General features: G+C 36.8%; 2 protein-coding genes across 2 annotated transcripts; one reads left to right on the top strand and one right to left on the bottom strand.

The window, feature by feature from the left end:
- Positions 1-148: 148 nt before the first annotated feature.
- On the bottom strand, positions 149-12,344 carry dcaf8 (DDB1 and CUL4 associated factor 8). The gene is made up of 13 exons (XM_039654804.2): positions 12,067-12,344; positions 11,210-11,266; positions 10,607-10,690; positions 9,466-10,100; positions 8,068-8,208; positions 6,276-6,370; positions 5,091-5,201; positions 4,695-4,825; positions 4,471-4,578; positions 4,186-4,316; positions 3,950-4,069; positions 3,130-3,246; positions 149-2,321 (listed from the first exon to the last, which is right to left on the bottom strand). The coding sequence occupies exons 2-13, from the start codon at positions 11,244-11,246 to the stop codon at positions 2,211-2,213; spliced, it is 1,821 nt and encodes a 606-aa protein (XP_039510738.2). The 5' UTR covers positions 11,247-11,266; positions 12,067-12,344; the 3' UTR covers positions 149-2,210.
- A 1,173-nt stretch (positions 12,345-13,517) lies between these two features.
- On the top strand, positions 13,518-16,657 carry pcp4l1 (Purkinje cell protein 4 like 1). Its single transcript, XM_039654559.2, has 3 exons — positions 13,518-13,627; positions 15,293-15,347; positions 16,226-16,657. The coding sequence occupies exons 1-3, from the start codon at positions 13,619-13,621 to the stop codon at positions 16,375-16,377; spliced, it is 216 nt and encodes a 71-aa protein (XP_039510493.1). The 5' UTR covers positions 13,518-13,618; the 3' UTR covers positions 16,378-16,657.
- Positions 16,658-17,738: the final 1,081 nt, after the last annotated feature.

A 17,738-nucleotide genomic window follows, 5' to 3' on the forward strand; every position in this document is an offset into this window, starting at 1 on the left:
ATGCTACTAAACATACAACTAATTAAACAGCACTAATTATATAAATAGCATGACGGCCTGAAATTAGTTGCACGGAAAATAAATTCTTCCTGTATTTACAGTAAATGAAGGCACTTGAAATAATAAGGCACTTGGTCAGAAACAAATGAACAGATTTTTCTCTTTTTTTACTGCACAAATCATACATGTTGTCTGAACCGAACTGAAAGAACACAACATTAGGCAGCGGTGGGATAACTAAGATGAAAACCCTAAAAAAAGAGAAAAAAAGAAGAGAAAAATACATGCCAGTGACAGGACAGACATTTTGAGCAGACAAGTGAGAATGAGAAAATGCTTTTAACTGCAGTGACAATTAGGGTTGTAATCCAAAAAGAAGAAAAAACAACGTTTCATTCATTTAAAAGTATTTCGTCTTATACAATATAAATCTCTGCATCAATACCAATTAAATTTAGACACTCTTTAAAAGAGTAATGGTTGATGACGATTTTTACATGTATTTAATATATATATATAATGTCTTTATATATTTGTATATACATCTAGTCATTTAAGTTATTCTTCTCATACAAAAAGAGAAAAGTTTAGACTTTATTCCCCTTACAAAAGAAGAAGGAAAAAGGGGGCAAAGTAATTCAAGCTTCTTACCCCTCCCTGCATACCCCCACAAGTGCTTTACATCCCCTGCCCTCGACCCATAATTCTTTTCAACATGCAAGTTGGAATAGGTCACAGTCCATCCATGTTTGCTCATAACCAGCTGAATCCAAATACTGAAAAAGAATAGCCACCATTTTTATGAAAAATGGCTTGTGAGGGCTTAGTGGGTTCTTCAGGCAAACATGGAACATCCTGCTACATTAGATCCTTTCCACCTAGTTAGGCAAAGATCTCGAGGATGTGTATTCAAACAAAAGACAGAGGAAGAAACAAGGATTCAACAAATCACTGGATCTGAGCACGTCATCATCTTTGCTCTCAATTTCTACGGGACAGGGCTGAGAAGACGAAAGCAGTCCCTGGAGTGTTACATCTGTAGCCTTTTGAAATTTCTTCAAGAACTCCAAGTCATCTCCACCCAAGTGCAAAACCAAAAACCAAAGAGCTGGTGTCAAATCTCTGTATTCAATTTACAAGTCCACAATAAGTTTGGGGAATTTCAGGGCAAAAACAACTGAATTAGCTAAATAAACATTTAATCAAAGTATTGCATGCCCCCTAAGCTCACACTCATCTTAGAGATTCAAAACTCAAAGCAGATCCCTGATTAAAGTGCACTCAGTAGCATGGGAGAGAGGAACGGAGAAAAACAGCCAGCTCTAAAACCAGATTAAGTAGCTCTGGCTCATCTTCTGTCTTCAATCAGATCTAAGAGTAGCATGATTGACCTCAAGAAAATTTGCCACGCCTGGCTTCAGAAAACACACACACACACACAGGAGAAGAGAAAAAAAGACAAGACCGGTTTGGACGGCCAGACGCCGATGACAGTCTATCGATGCAATGAAAAAGACAAAGATTGCAGTCCAAAAATAACAAACGTCAGCTCAGTCTTGGAAACAGAGGCAGTTCAGAACACTGGAGGACATTAATGAGGCGAGTGAAGGATGGTGCTGTTTTTGAATAAGTAACACTCATCATATCAGTAATCTGCAAAAGGACTGGCTTTGAGTGTCCGCACTGTCCCGTCATGCACAGAACACGTCGCTGTGAAAGAAAAGCTTAAAGTGGACATGTTTTCTACAGCACAGATGAGAAATGTCCTCTTTTACGCTTCACGACCGCTGCAGCAAAACGCTGCTTCTTGGTTGTTGATAAACTAAGGCAGCAAAACAGTAGAGGCGATATTTCTCGATCATCGGCTGTGGTCTTCCATGTTATACGCTGTAAAACTGGGAATGAAATGTGTCTGTGTCCATGTTTGCATAAAATCAGAGTGGTTAATTGCATGTGATTGCAAATGTATAAAAAAATATGCATTTCAGTATCAGTTCTTCCCCTAGTAATGTCTCTGTGTATGTGTGTGTGGAGCATTAAGCCAGATTTTGACAATCGTTTCCCTCTCCCTCACACTGCGTATGTGTATATAAAGCTGTGTGTGGGTTTGTTGCTGGCCTTTCAGTGTCTATTTGTGTATCAGTGTGTTACTAGTATGTATGTGCTTAAATATATGGCAAAGAGTGTGTGTGTGTGTGTAGGTGTGTGGCTCAGGAGGACATGCACTGCACGTGGTCTGGCCCTCCGTCTTCTTCATCAGAGGAATCTGGCGAGCTCCAGGATTCGTCTGTGTCCCCCTCTCCTCCCTCCCCTCGCCGGGCCTTAAAGGGGCAAAAACATTGAGAAAGCTTTCAGTGTACAGTTTTTGAATAGCTATGAAGAAATCAGATCATGGAGCATGAGGCTAAGTTCACCATTATGAGGTATTAGGGTTGTGCGATTAATTGCAAATAACGATTTTGAAAATAAGATGATCAAGGTAAAACGATTATTGTGCCTCTACCGCATTGTCCAGTACACTTTCCTTCCAACGAAATCACCTGGATTGTCCAGTACATTTCCAACCAAATCACCTGGATAAGTGAGTGTTGTAAAAGACAGTCTACTGTGGCTAAACTGCAGGATGTGCTTGATATTAAAAGCGTGTTGCATACAAGCGTATTGCTGACTGTTTACTTCTCTTCTGTAACTGTTTTGAGAACCTTTTGCCTACATTAGTTAACCTAGTATTAGTTTTTGCTGAAGTAACGATAATTGTGAAATTTCACTGATATTCAAAATTACTCGTATCATGAAATAAGACTTTGATTATATTACCCACCAACAATTGTGTTAAAAAAATAGTGATTTCAATATTGACCAAAATAATCCTGATTATGATTTTTGACATAATAGAGCAGCCCTATATTCTATTTATGGTTTGCAGTTTTGTTTGATTTTGCCCAAATTATGTTAAGTGCAGAAGTGAACAAAAAACAGTGTGTGTGATTTTGATTTCATACAGCAATATGTTCCTTTGCACAAAAGTATATGGCACTATATCTTAAATATATTGAAATGAACTACATAGTCAAGCCCATAAGACAATATATTAGAAATGAAAAATATCTTAGAAGAGCAAATTCTCACTCGCTGAGGTCTTCGGTTTCTCATGTGTCTCATCAGGAACCAGAGGAGCTGTGTGTCATACTGGTCACCATGACGAACGCTGTCTTCATCACGCTCTCGCTTGTTCTTCTTCATTACCTAAACAGCCAAAATAAAATGACAAACATTATATTTTGTTCAATTAACAAAATATGTATTAGCTATACTACTTTTTAAGGAGTTTTACATGTTTTTGAAAGTCTCTTATGCTCACCAAGGCTGCATTTATTTGATAAAAAAAAATACAGTAAAACAGTAATACTGTGATTGTGAACATTATTACAATTTAAAATAACTATTTTTAAGTTTATTTTCAAGACATTAAAGACTCAACATGTAACGAAAGATTTCTGTTTCAAACACATGCTGTTCTTTTGAACTTTTTATTCAAAGAATCCTGAAAATCTGCTGAAAATTCAGCATTGCCATCACGTGACAAGTATTAAAATAGAAAATGGTTATTTCAAAAACATTAAAATATTTAAAAATTAAAACAGCCACACATCATCACACACATGGCATGGTTTTATTTCAGTTAGCCTTAATAGCTTTGAATAGTTTGATTTGCCTTGAGAGATGACCTTATGGAAAGTATCCCATGCCAATCTCTAGGTATGGTGAAGCGTATGTGATGATGTGGGGTTATTTTAATTCCAAAGCCCAAGGGAACTTTATCAGGATGCATAGTATCCTGGATCCATGAAATACCTGACCTTTAAAAATACAAATCTGCCTGCCTCTATGGGAATTTAACATAGGGGTGTCCGGACTTGTGCACCCTGTATTTTGCTAAGCAATGTACCTCTTTAAGTCCCTTTAGTGTTGTGGGATTCTCAGCAGTGGGTGCCCACAGCTTCACATCATGGTCCAAACCACTGGTGGCTAAACCTGGAAGATGAGGATGTGGCTCCAGACAGTTCACCTGAACATAGAAAGAAAGTATTTTTGGGATGGCAAAGAACACTCCTACACTTCCATTCATTTGTAAACCAGAAGTTAAAGGTTCTAGTCTAGATTAGTCAAGTGACAGGATCTTACCACTCCTCCCCGGTCTCCCTCCATAAACTGAACCACACGAGCAGAGTTCTTATCCCACAAGTAGATGTGTCCACAGTCACTGCCACTGACAACAAACTCACTACGGGGACCATAAAAGTTAACCCCCTTCACTGGATTTTCCAATAGCAGATGGAAAGAGAAAAAGAGGGGGAAATGATTTCACAAAAACATAATCTATATTGGTTAAAACATGCATGCAAATTGTGATGATTGTCTTATACCGCAATTAAATCTAATGAAAGCATTCAGGTTTGAGACAAGTACCTGTAGCATTGTTGCGGTGACCCTTGTATCTTCTACGGTAATCAGCCCCATCACTGTGGCTGGAGTCGAAAAGGTAAATGTCCTCGTCATTGTAACTTGCAAGCAGTTCTGAAAGAAAGTTCAATCATGACACTTTGAATGTTGCTACAACAGATCATATAAGTTTTTAATCAAAACCATGAAACCATACAAGGGTCACAGAGAGTTATAAGTTTACGTATTACCTGTGCCATCATGGCTGTACACTAAACAGGTGATATTTGTTTTGGACTCGCTGGACACCAAGTGAGAGGGACAAAACTTCTTTAGCACACCATTATTATCGTGTTCATTTATCTTTCTCTGGTCATAGATCCTATCACATACAAAAACAGGAAGAGAGAAACAGTGATGCAGTACAAGAGTTATGTCTACTGACAGGGTGCCATTGGAGAAACGATTGTAACAGGTATAAAGTTTGACAATTGCATCAGAAGCAGCGTGTGATATAAAAGACAGATATAAAACAATGTTGGATGTTACTTCAAAACTCATTAGTCTCATAAAACTACAGACATACGCAGAAGCATGACTTTGGTGCAAAGGAAGAGACGACATGTCAGTAAAGATGTTTGTCTCACCTGACATACTGGTCTCTACCACCCACAGCAAATTGGTGCGTGTTGGCTGGGTTCACGAAAATGGTATACAGCCCAACCTTCTTTTCACCCTCCTTCACCACCACCAGTTTGCTGAGCGAATAAAAAAGCAATTATTTAATTCTTCATATAGAACAAGAGTGTATCATATGAAATCACACCCATTCTATGCTCTAAAACAATGCAGACTTAATACTCAATACCACCTAAATTAGTAAAATAACATTGTTATAAGTTTTAGTTTAAAGAGATAGTTTTTCCATGATGCCAGTAAAGAGGAATCTGGTTGTTAAAAGTTTATTTCACTAATGTGACCAAATATTTTCTTTTCTTCAGGATAGAAGATTTTTTTTTAATTGTTAGCCTTTTTGCCATTTTTATTTTTGTAGCATAGAAAAATAAGAGAAGAAAATGGGAACTGGATCAGGAAAAATGGCAATTCGGAATATCAAACACATTCAAATCTGAGCTGCTGAGGGAAAAATATTACAGTCAGGAGCAATTCTAGGATTGCTAACCCAAGTATGTGATGTTTTATAGTAAATGTGAAGAAGAGGGATCACATAATTAGATTTTACAGGCAAGTACACCCAATTTAACTCCAATAAAGTGGGTGTATTACTTGCTATTAGAATGCTATACAGAGGTATATACAGAAGTATATAAAGTATAACTTTGAAGTATATACAATATAAATCAAAGTTAGGGGTCGGTAAGATTTTTTGATCTTTTAACATATTTTAAAAAGGTAATTTATTCCTTTATTATTTTTCAGCATCATTACTCCAGTCTTCAAGGTACTCAAGAAATATTTCTTGTTATTATCAATGTTGAAAATTGTTGTGCTTCTTAATATTTTTGTGGAAACAGTGATAAATATTTTCAGGGTTCTTTGATAAATAGAATGAAACGCATTTATTTGAAACAGACATATTTTGTAACATTAGAAATGTCTTTATTCCCATTGCTTAAAATTATTAATAAAAAAAATAAAACTTACTGATGTCAAACAGTTGAATTGTAGAGAGTATACCATGAAGTTACTAAATGAGTTAGTTTTATAGCATTACTTTTATACTGTTCCCTTTTGTCCCTCTGCTGAAAGGCTTATTTTCTTTTCCTCTGCCACTCTTATGGCGGCTGTGTGTGACATGACTTTGCACTCACTTGGCAGGTCTGTCTAAACGCAGGTCAATGCCGAACACAACTGCGTCTTCACCAGCGGAGAGGAAAGAGCAGGGAGAGTCTGGCTCCAGTGCAAGCTGAGAGAGAGAAAATAAAATCTCTCTTGTAGTACAATACTCACCCTTTGAGTATAATCCTTTTTATATGTTGCCCTAAACCAGGGGTTGGAAAATTATTTTTTTCAAAAGGTTTTCTCAATGGCATCATGCTCTTAACAAACTCTTTTATTTCCTCTTTCCATTTGTATCATTTTAATTTACTTCTTACACGATGGAGCCTAACTTAAAGGAGTTCACTTTTAAAAAAAACTTTTGCTGATAATTTACTCACCCCCATGTCATCAAAGATTTCCATGTCATTCTTTCTTTAGTCAAAAAGAAATTAAGGTTTTTGATGAAAACATTCCAGGATTTTCTCCATATAATGGACTTCAATGGGAACCAAATGGTTCAAGGTCCAAATGAGAGTTTCAGTGCAGCTTCAAAGGGCTTTAAACGACACCAGACGATGAATAAGGGTCTTGTCAAGCGAAAAGATCGGTCATTTAAAAAATAAATAAAAAAGTTTAAGTTTTATAAGCACAAATGCTCGCCCTGTTCTGTTCTGTGATGAGCGTTCGTGACTCTCCTGTTCGAACTCGTTCATCAAAATGAACAAATCTTTTTTCGAGTCATGACTCGAAGGGTCCTTGATAAGATCCTTATTCTTCGTCTGGTGTCGTTTAAAGCCCTTTGAAGCTGCACTGAAACTCTCATTTGGACCTTAAACTGTTTGGTTCCCATTGAAGTCCTTTATATGGAGAAAATCCTTAATTTCTTTTCGACTGAAGAAAGAAAGACGTGGACATCTTGGATGACATGGGCGTGAGTGAATTATCAGCAAATGTTTTTTTAAAAGTGAACTACTCCTTTAATGCAATTATTATTTGACGTAGACTACTTTTACAGTCAGAATTATTCCTTGGCATCCTCACGTACAAAACTGCATTTTTTTTTTAATTGTTTACGTGCTGGAGGTACACTATTACATCGTGTGAAGTGATGTTAACATTTAAGCTAGCTGGTGGTGAGAGAAAATGGCACTATCAAAGAGTCTAAAGAGGAAAGTTGACAGTGAAAATAAGGCATTCAAAGAAGATTGGAAAGACAATTATGCGTTCATCCTACCTAGTTTTGTGAATGCAAAGCTGGTTTGTCTTATCTGCAATGAAGCGATCCACAGACTCTTCTGAATGTCTTTCAGAACTTGTTAAATTAAAAACTCTCAATTCATCTCCAAATTGTTCTCGTACAATTATTTTTAAGGCAAAAACAGTAAAGAAGTAGTGATTGTGATTAACTGTTGCTGTCATGACAGGTCGATTTCAGATAGTTCTATGTTTTAGAACTATCCTCTATTAAAATACAAGCTCAGGTGTGGGCCAGATATTATTGCTGGCAGGCCAGTTGTGGCCTGTGTTGCCGACCACTGCCCTAAACCAATAGACTTCCGTTCTGATATTACAAGAAAATTATATTTTATGTCTTCTCTTATGCTTTGTTCTTGCACCACAGCATGTTTGAATTCTTGATTCTAATTGGTTGACGGATGTTCCCAGCTGTTGACAGATTACACAGGTTTGGTTTGAGGTAACCTCTAACACGAGTCCAGAACAATTATTTAACCCATCAGAATAACAGCCAGAACCTGAAACACCTTTCTCATTAATTTCAGTCCGTCATCTATATTATTCATATCAAATAAACAATTAAAAAACTTTTAAGTATGATCATACCTTATGAGCTGCACCTTTGTGCTGGGCTACTCTTTTGGTGTTCTTGCAACGCTGTGTAGCAGAAAGCTCAGCCACTCTGATCTGTCCATCTCTGGCACACATGGCCAATGTGGAGTCACCGCTGTGTGGGAGGAACTTTGCCTGGGGACAGAATAATAATTAATAAGGACTGAAGAGGCACTGATTTAAATTTCTACATTTTAAAATCTTACTCTGGACATCTGAACCGAAGATGTTCAATGGAACTTAAAACCCATTTAGAGGGTTAACACAAAACGAGGTTTCTGTCCAATATACCCAACACAAATTTAAGAAATCACACATAAGTTGAACAAAATTTATGGCCAATTTAGCCTACAGGACTGGGGCTAAACTATTGAAGTAGCTTTTATATAGTTTTTAATGTGAAGATATACTATAAATTTTTCTAAAAACATTACCGTTCAAAAGTTTGGGGTCAATAAGACTTTTTTTATTGCATTAAAACTGATCAAATTTCTTTTATGATTTTCTTTTTTTAATATTCTATATAAAATAATAATTTATATCATTGTTTCCACAAAAATATTAAGCACACACACCGGTTTTTCAACTGTCATCATTAGAAACATTTCTTGAGCACCATAACGGTATATTAGAATGATTTCAGAAGGATCATGTGACTGAATAACGGAGTAATGGCTCTTAAAGAGTAAATAAACCCTAAACCAACTTTTTTTAGTTAATGATCTGTAAGAATGGATCTTCATTAATACCAGTCATTGATTCGAGTAACTTTTTTGACATTTGTGTATAAAGTGTTTTATTTCTACAATATATGGTGTAAAAACGTCTTAGTGCTGCCCTCTTCAGGTTGAACGGTGGCTACTGCAGTTGAATTTTCCTATTGGATGTTCCGCACTTCGTGACGTACGCAGGTTTCAGCTCACCACGCTCTTGATACGAGCGCCAGTATAAAAACCAGCTTGTTTCGTCAAAACCACTGGGGTTTTTCAAATATTGCCAGTGGGTGGAGTCAGGCTCTGACCAGGGGTTTAGTTACCCTTTAAATTCAACTGTGCATCACTGGAATAAATAATATATTATAATATATATATATATATATATATGCAGCTTGAATGAGCACAAAATACTTTTGAACAGTGTATTGTATTGATCATAAAACACTACGCATACATCAGCCTGAGTAAGTAGTGTCAAAATAAGACTCAAAGAAACAAGCATTGCTTGTGTTTTAAAAGCCCTAAATGTCACCTTCAGTAACATCAAGAAAAGGTTTTCTTAGTGCCTTGTGTGTGTGCCTCTCCAAGTTTTCCCATCAATGTGCCACTATTTTAATTGAAATGAAAAATTTTAGAGCTTCAGACATCTGCAGTCAGCTAAACTGAGCTTCCTCACCTGAAAGACATTGCTCTTATGTCCGCTGTCAAACTCCAGCTCCGCCTTCCTGCGAGCCCAGTCCCAGATCACCACACGGAGGTCATCGCTGCCGGATGCCAAACGGGTGCCGGAGGGGTTAAAATGGAGGGTGTTCACGCAGCCTGTGTGTCTCTCCAGACGGCCCTGCAGTTCCAGCCTCTGCACCAGACCCCGCGCCCCACACACCCTCCTCGCAAACTGGTACGAATCACGGCCGATCTCTCGGGAACGCAGAGAGGGGACCGCGCACCATGAAGGACGACTCAGGTCGCACAGATCTGCTCCCAGCCACGCTTCCATGGCTTGCTCGTCTTCTTCCTCCACGTCATCCTCCTCATCTTCATCATCATCATCATCGTCGTCGTCTGAACTGGAAGAGTGATGTGTGGCACCGCCGCTGGGTCGATTCCTCTTCCTGGCGGATCTCTTACTTTCATCTTTTCCCCTCCCTCCTCCCTCACTCTCTCTCTCTCCTTCTTCAGTGAGAGAGTACAACCCACTGCCATCCATGCTGTCAGTGTCCTCCTCTTCTCCCAGTTCCTGCTTCTGCTCAGAGTCTGCCATGGGCCTGTCCTGACCACCCTCACTTCCCTCTGGAGCTGAACTCAAATTTGCTGTTAAGAGAAAACTTGAAAAATTGGTGGAGCATTGCTTACATATATCACAGTCAAGGTGATGCTTGGGGTCAGGAAGACTTTTCCTATAAATAAATGAATACTTTTTTTTCAGTGATGATGGATTAAATTAAACAAAAGTAACAGTAAAGACATTTATAATGTTACTAAAGGTTTCAATTTCAAAGAAATGTTGTTCTTTTAAACATTTTATTCATTGTGAAACAGCACAAATCATGAACACCAATTCAGCATGTTAGACAGATTTATGAAAAGATCATGTGACACTGAAGACTGAAGTAGTGGCTGCTGAACATTCAGCTTTGTCATCACAGGAATAAATTACATTTTAAAATAGAAAACAGTTATTTCAATTTTAATTAAATTATTTAACAATATTACTTTTTTCCTGTATTTTCGATCTAATAAATGAGTATAAGAGACTTACTGACCCCAAATTTATCAACAGAAATGTGCATGACAAAGTTTGGACTTTGTTTCCATACCTGACTCAGGGCTGCTTTGGGTCTCTGGCACTGCAGTTTCTGCTTCCCCTCTTCCTTCTCCAGGATCTGGATCATCAGAACCACCTGGTAAATTAAGCCCCAGGCAAAAAGAATTAGCTGTATTTGCCATCATTTGAATAATGAGAGATTAGGAGTGTTTCCCCCAAGACTTTCTTTACTCTCTTGCCATTTTATTTTCTTTCTTCCATGAAACACAAAATGAGATGTTATGAATATTGTCAGTGCTACTATGAACATAAAACAATGTGAATGCTGACAGTAAAGTCATAAAAATACAGCTAACACAGAGAAGGGAACATTATCAGTTAATAATGACTGAAATGTTGGTCTATTTCTCACACGAAGTTATTACAATACTTCAGAAGACAATTTTACAATATTATATGATGATAACATGGCAGTATAAAACACTGTTTACTGTCCTCATCCGAAGAAAATGGCATTCTGTCTAAGATCTTCTTTTATATTACACTCAGAAAAAAAAACAGTATGGATTTGTAACTCCACATGAACATAATTCTTGGGAGAACTATTCCTTTATTAAGACAGTAAACTGAAAGCTAAAACAAGTTGTTTACTCACCATTTGGAACACTGGATTTGCCGTCTGTATCGCTCATTCTATCTAACAGAAGAGACCCTGAAGAAATAAAAGAGAAGAGAGCTTACTTCAATTACATTGGATTATGTTAAGACGATATATATTTTATTTACAACTTGATTGAATGCTTGTAAGATCATTTAACATTGGTATATCCTATAGTCAATGATTACTTGAGTCCTAATCAAAATGCATTTCTTCAAGCCGATGAACATAAAAAGACATCATTGCCATTTTGACACATTTAAAAGGTGCTGAGCTCTCAGATTGACCCAGCCAGTGAGCTGACAGGATCCCTGACATCAGCTAAAGGTGGCAAAATAAGCCTGCTCGCATGGTAAATAGCTGGCATAGTAAACACCTGCCTCTAATCGTAATACCAAAACCATTACCTTGTACAGTAACAACTGAGTCCAACTGCAGTGCAAACGACACTTACATAGCAGTTTGGTACTGTTCGTGAATTAGTGGCAATGCCACATAACAACTTGACAGTGCGCAGTAAACTGGCAACGACTAGCAAGTGTGCTAACTAATCTTAGCAATTGCTTTTGTGGTATTACCCATGTCAAAAATAGCTTGACTAGCTGCTAGGTACTTTTGCAAGCAGGCACGGCTCTTGGCAGCCAGATTGTAGCTCTTCGGTTTTGAACAAAGAGAGATTTGTTATCAAGATTACAAAGACGTACCGACGAGTAAATATTGTGAAGGAGAAGTGCAGGAGAAACTCGAGTTCAGCGCGTCAGCAATGGCTCTGCAATGAGTGCTGTCTCAAGCTGACAACATGTAAACATTGGTCGTAGCGAGAAAATGGAGAGCTAACTACCGAGCGGTGTTACCTCTGCTGCTGTAGGCCCAAAGTCTCCGCACTTGTTAATCCTCTGCGCAGATTTCCTTCCTTCACCTTCGAGTCACGCGCAAACAAAAGCTCGACACATTAGGGAGATGTGCCCTGAACACATTCATGCATAGGTGATCCAAAAACCACCGCAGTTTAAGGTCACGTTTTTGGTCGTGCCCGCAATGTTTATGTTTTGACTGATTTCCTTCGTTAGCACTTCTGTTTTTTCCCCCTTTCTCTTTCCTTTTTTTTCTCTTTCTTTTTCCGGCAAGACGATCGTTCTCCGGAAGTTGGTCTGGATCCACAAACAAAGCGGCGCGAAAGAAAGTCTATGGCGCTTTATTAATATTACTGTACACACTGATATATGTGATACTGATAAATTATGTTCACGCTAAAATTCACTCGAGGATTTTTTGTTTTGTTTTGTTGCTTGATTATGACCCCGCCATTTAATGATAACAAAACGCAACATTTTATTGTTATTATTAAATAGTAGTAGGCTAGTATTAATAATTATTATTATTATTAGTAGTTGTAGTATTATACCAATTGCATATTCATCATAAGTAAAAAAAAAAACAAAAAAAAAACAACAACAACAACAACAGCCTATTTATACAAGTAAAAGTATGGATCAATATCCATATCTAAAAATATTGGGATTAATGAATGATAATAATCAAGAATGCAAATAATAATAAAAACGAGCATTTCATAGGATTTTGAAAATAATTACAAAAAGTGTTGTTGTTATTATCATTATTATATTCATCATCATCAGTAATGAAAAAAAATTTAATAAATAAATAAATAAACAGACTAACCAAAGACAGAAAAAACAGGGTACAATTACAAATATGACCCAATCTGGCTATATTTAATCAAAATATTATTTTGATTAACTAATGATAATAATAAAACATGCAAACATCAATACTACAATCAATTAATAATTATTTCAATTTAATAATCATAATTTAAAAGCAAATGACATATTCAAAATAAAAATTATTTATATTTATTATTATTATTATTATTATCGACTTTGCGGAAACAGCTAAATTTGAACACAACAATAAGTATTAAGAATGTCAAAAATATAAAGAATAGTAAAAGAAAACAAAACTTTGCAAGATTTACGATGCTGATGAACGTTAAAACGCGTCATCAAAGTCTGTGAAAAGACCTTAGAACCGTAGACTGTAACAACACCAAAACGAGAGCGAGAGAGAAAGAGAGAGAGAGAGAGAGAGAGAGAGAGAGAGAGAGAGAGAGAGAGAGAGAGAGAGAGAGAGAGAGAGAGAGAGAGAGAGAGAGAGAGAGAGAGAGAGAGAGAGAGAGAGAGAGAGAGAGAGAGAGAGAGAGAGAGCAGGGGCGTGTGTTTTTTTCTAGATGAGAGCTGGATATAGCCCTCTGCATAATATTCTCGGTTCCGTTGTTCTGACATATTTTTAAAGCACTGTGACCAAAAAAAGGATTGAAATTCCGATTATAGCCTATTTCTTTGAACCTTTAAAAGCGAAAAGGACATTTTCTCAGAAAGAACTATGAGTGAGGTGAGTTCTCATTTGTTATTTTTAAGACTGTCTGACAGACCCGACTAACTTAAGTTAATTCGAAGATTTAATAACATATTAATCTAGGACGTCCAATTCAATCTAAATTATTAGGCCTATTATTATTATTATTATTATTATTGTTGTTGAGATAAAAAAGGATTAAATCATTTAAATCCTTTGAATCATGCAAGTTGCATTCAAAGATGGCTTAACGTTAGTAAACCCATCTCTAATTTCTCGTCAGTAAAGATGAGCAATATAACCTTTTCCTTAGGGCAATGTGTAGCCTATTCTTCTTTATGCAATGCATATTACAGTGCGTTTTACTCAATTCCTAGTTTAAAATTAAAGTGATGCTTTACATTCTTTTGTGTGTCCCATTAATTGCCAATTAATAAGTGGCTCAGGGGAGCTTGACCTTGCTGATATGAGCTTGGCTAATTAGCAGATGGAGATTGTGCCGTGAGGCTTGTGTGTATCAAGTGATGTGTGTGAGAGTGGAAAAAAAGTGCTGTCTGAGGTAATGTAGAAGAGAAAAAAGTAATGGCTAACACACTGAGAGCCAGCTGGCAGCATGCGGGATCTTTCTCTCTCTCCCCCCATGTCTTTTAAGTGTGAAAGCCAGAAGTGTGAAGTCTCCATAATACTCATATGACCTACTTTTGGCAAATTAAGAAAAGAAAAACAACAGAATGGCATGTACACGAGACAAAAGTTGTCGTTTTTATGCTCAAAGAGATTTTATCTGACAGCTCACAGAACGTGGTGGTGGATATAGTGCATTAAAACTTCCTGGAGAGAGGAGGCTGCGGTTCAGAGTTCAGAGTAAGGTGGAGATGCTCTTTCATTCCAAAAAAAAAAAAAAGGCTTAACGGGGAAAGGGCTGCAGCGATTTGCATTTCAAAGAGTCCTTTGCAGTGAGAGAGAGAGTGAATAAAATGTGTATATGTGATTGTGTCTGTGTGTTAATGTTCCATTTAATCTCCCTTGATGACATTTTCTGTTCTCAAAATAAAATATGTGAAGTATTTACAGTATATCTGCTGCTTCAAGCAAACATCACAGTTTTTCTCAGATTTAAATGACAATTCATTGCTGAAATTACTCATTTAAAAAGGATTTACACAAAAGTACATGAACACAAACTGACACATTTTGGCTGTCAATATGAATAACTCAAATCTAGGGCATCATCCCAAGGCTAATTTGTTCTCATAATTGAAAAGCAAGGTCACAGATGTACTGAATGTATTTTTTTTTTTCTTTTGGCCTCAAGACAGTAGTTTACACTGTGTGCCTCCGAAACATAAACATTTAATAACCTCGTACTTCTATCAAATGTTAACAGGGATAATTAATTTAAGAAATATATAACATGAAGTACACACACACACACATTAAGCTTGCATGTCATAGGGATCCTCTCCAGGGATGAGTGCCTCTGTTCCAGATTGCACACAGAATTGAAAAAGGGGGATTAAACCGATGGGGATTAAGGGGTCTTTATCGCTCAGTGTCCTAACACACATGTTAAAACCCATATCAGTTTTTAATGTGATGGCAGACCAAATAAAAAAATCACAGATGTTATGATTTTAGTTTTTACTGCATGTCTAAATGCTCGCACCACAAACCTGAAAGCTGCTGTCTCTTTTTTTGCAGAACAGTTCATCTGATCCTCCCAACCGCACTCAGGGGCCTGCCACAGATGGAAAAGGTGTGTTTGTGTGTTCCATTACAGCATTTCTTTTTTTTTTTTTTTCATGATTTACTTCTTGAAAAATTCTCACATATTGTTCTCCACCAAAGCTGTTTTCCTTGTTCCCTCAACAAAACCCGGATTTTTTCCTCAGGCTCCGACCAACAGAAATTTTATGAATTTTGAAGCCTAAATACAATCACCAACAGTAAAAAAAAACAAATATATGTTATAAACGGACTACACCATGGTCACCACTATTAAGCATCATAAAAAATAAGAATAGTTTGCAAGAGGGTTAATAATTAACACATTGAGGCTGTAGAAGCAGCCTATAGTGAATAGATGTTTTTCGTCTTGATGATATTCCCGACAACCTTTGTTAACACAAGTGTTACTGAATGTATTTTATGTCAAAGAAAAAGATGTGAAAGCACAGAACACACATTATTTCAGGAATTTAATCAAACACCCATTTTAAAAACCCATTGACTTTGGGACGATGGAGCCGGAAGTGCTAAAATACTAGTGGTCTACAAAAAATACATCATACTTAAATGTCTCATATTTGTCTCTGAAAGCTGAGATACAAGAAAACGTTTTAACATCGAAACAAATTTCAATGTTAAAAAGGTTTTTTTTTATTATCATAACATTGAAACGTCTAATTTTTAATCATGAAAATACACTGTCTGCTAAAAGATATTCGAAAAAAAGACATATTTTAATGTTCTGTGGTATGAAAATGTAAACAATTGCTGTAAGTAGCCTATATTTATAACAATTAACATCATTTAAGACCTGAATTGGGACGCAGACACACATGGCTTCACAAAATGTAAAAAATATTGCAGTTCCTTTCACTATGCCCTTAATGTTGTCAATGTGTCCCTCAGCCACCCAGGAGAAACCGGTGGACAAAGAGGGGAAGCCCCCTACACAAGAACCCGAAGAAGAGATCGACATTGATCTGGAGGCGCCGGAAACAGAGAAAGCAGCTTTGGCAATACAGAATCAGTTTAGACGCTTCCAGAAGAAAAAGAAGTAAAAGGGAAGCCTGAACAAGAGAATCGGTGGACAAAAACACCTTCCACGATATTCACTATGGAAAGAGAATAAACAAAGAAGAGACAGAGGAAAGTCAAGTGTGGGTGGGAAATTAGGGGTTTGGAAAACAAATGATAGCCCTGTGGCATCAACATGCTGGGTAGATTAGAGTTTAGGACATACGAATAGGGAAAGATTTTCACTTTAAAAGACATGGCAGATTCTGTTCTCACTATATTCGTCTCCATCCTTCTCCTCTCCTGTAGGCATAAATATAGGAACGTCAGTTGCATGTGCAACACACATCTGTCATTTCATCATCGATGCAAGAGAACAAATGTAAGTGATATTAAACGGGCAGTAAATGACCAAATGTTGCGCTGCACTTACAGAGTAAAACATGTTGCCATGAATCAGTATTATAAATATGAAATAGCTTAGTTGTAAATCTATTCAGGAGGTGAATGGCTGTTCTGTTGTTGTTGTTCAAGTGATAAAAAAATAAGAAATCTTCATATCAACAGCAGACCAAATAATGATTATTTAATGACAGAAAAAATGTCATAACCTGACATTCTCAGAATAATAATAATAGCAATATCTTGCATATTTAGACAGGGATTTGATCAAGACACACTGAAGTTTAAAATTAGCCCTATTAAACTAGGCAAATGGCTTGAAATAAATGTAAAATGGACAAGTTTAATATTCTATTCTGTTAAATTGCTAGCTGAATTTAGCACAAGGTCAAGAACTTTTTAAATCATTAGCATAAATTCCTTTCATTTTTGCGTCAATGCCAGAAGTCACTGGCATGCAGTGAGATCCTAAAATTTTTGGAGACTGACTCAAATGAAGATGATTATCAAGGAAAGTGTAACATTTTGATCTATTTTAAGTGTCTTTATCTTTCTCGTTCCCCTATAATTAAAGTGGTCTCCACAGATATCTCAGAATAGCTCGTAAAAATTAGAGCAGTATATAGAGACTCATGATTATCTTGCAGTTAATGGGACAAATGATGTCTGTAATTGCATTGAGATAGGTGTGATGCAAATGTCATCTGTGCTTGATCGTTTTCAGATAACCACTGGCAAGGCAATTATTGAATACTTCTGTTATTATTCTGTACATTTTATATCAAGTAGCCTATGACACATTTTACTGTTGGACAGACATTTATCTCCTCCTGTATTCTTTTCTTCTCTCTCTCTGTGTGTGCTCATGTGTGCTTGAGTGCTCTATCCTACACTTTTTTTCAGTGTGACTCATTGCTTCAATAAAAAGAATTGTATGTCCTGACCTGAATTGTATGTACTAAGGGCAGTAAGTGGATGGTTACATAAAGTGAAGAACATTATA

The sequence above is a fragment of the Pimephales promelas genome, chromosome 5, assembly GCF_988280905.1.
Source record: "Pimephales promelas chromosome 5, fPimPro1.hap1.1, whole genome shotgun sequence".
Classification (NCBI taxonomy): domain Eukaryota; kingdom Metazoa; phylum Chordata; class Actinopteri; order Cypriniformes; family Leuciscidae; genus Pimephales; species Pimephales promelas.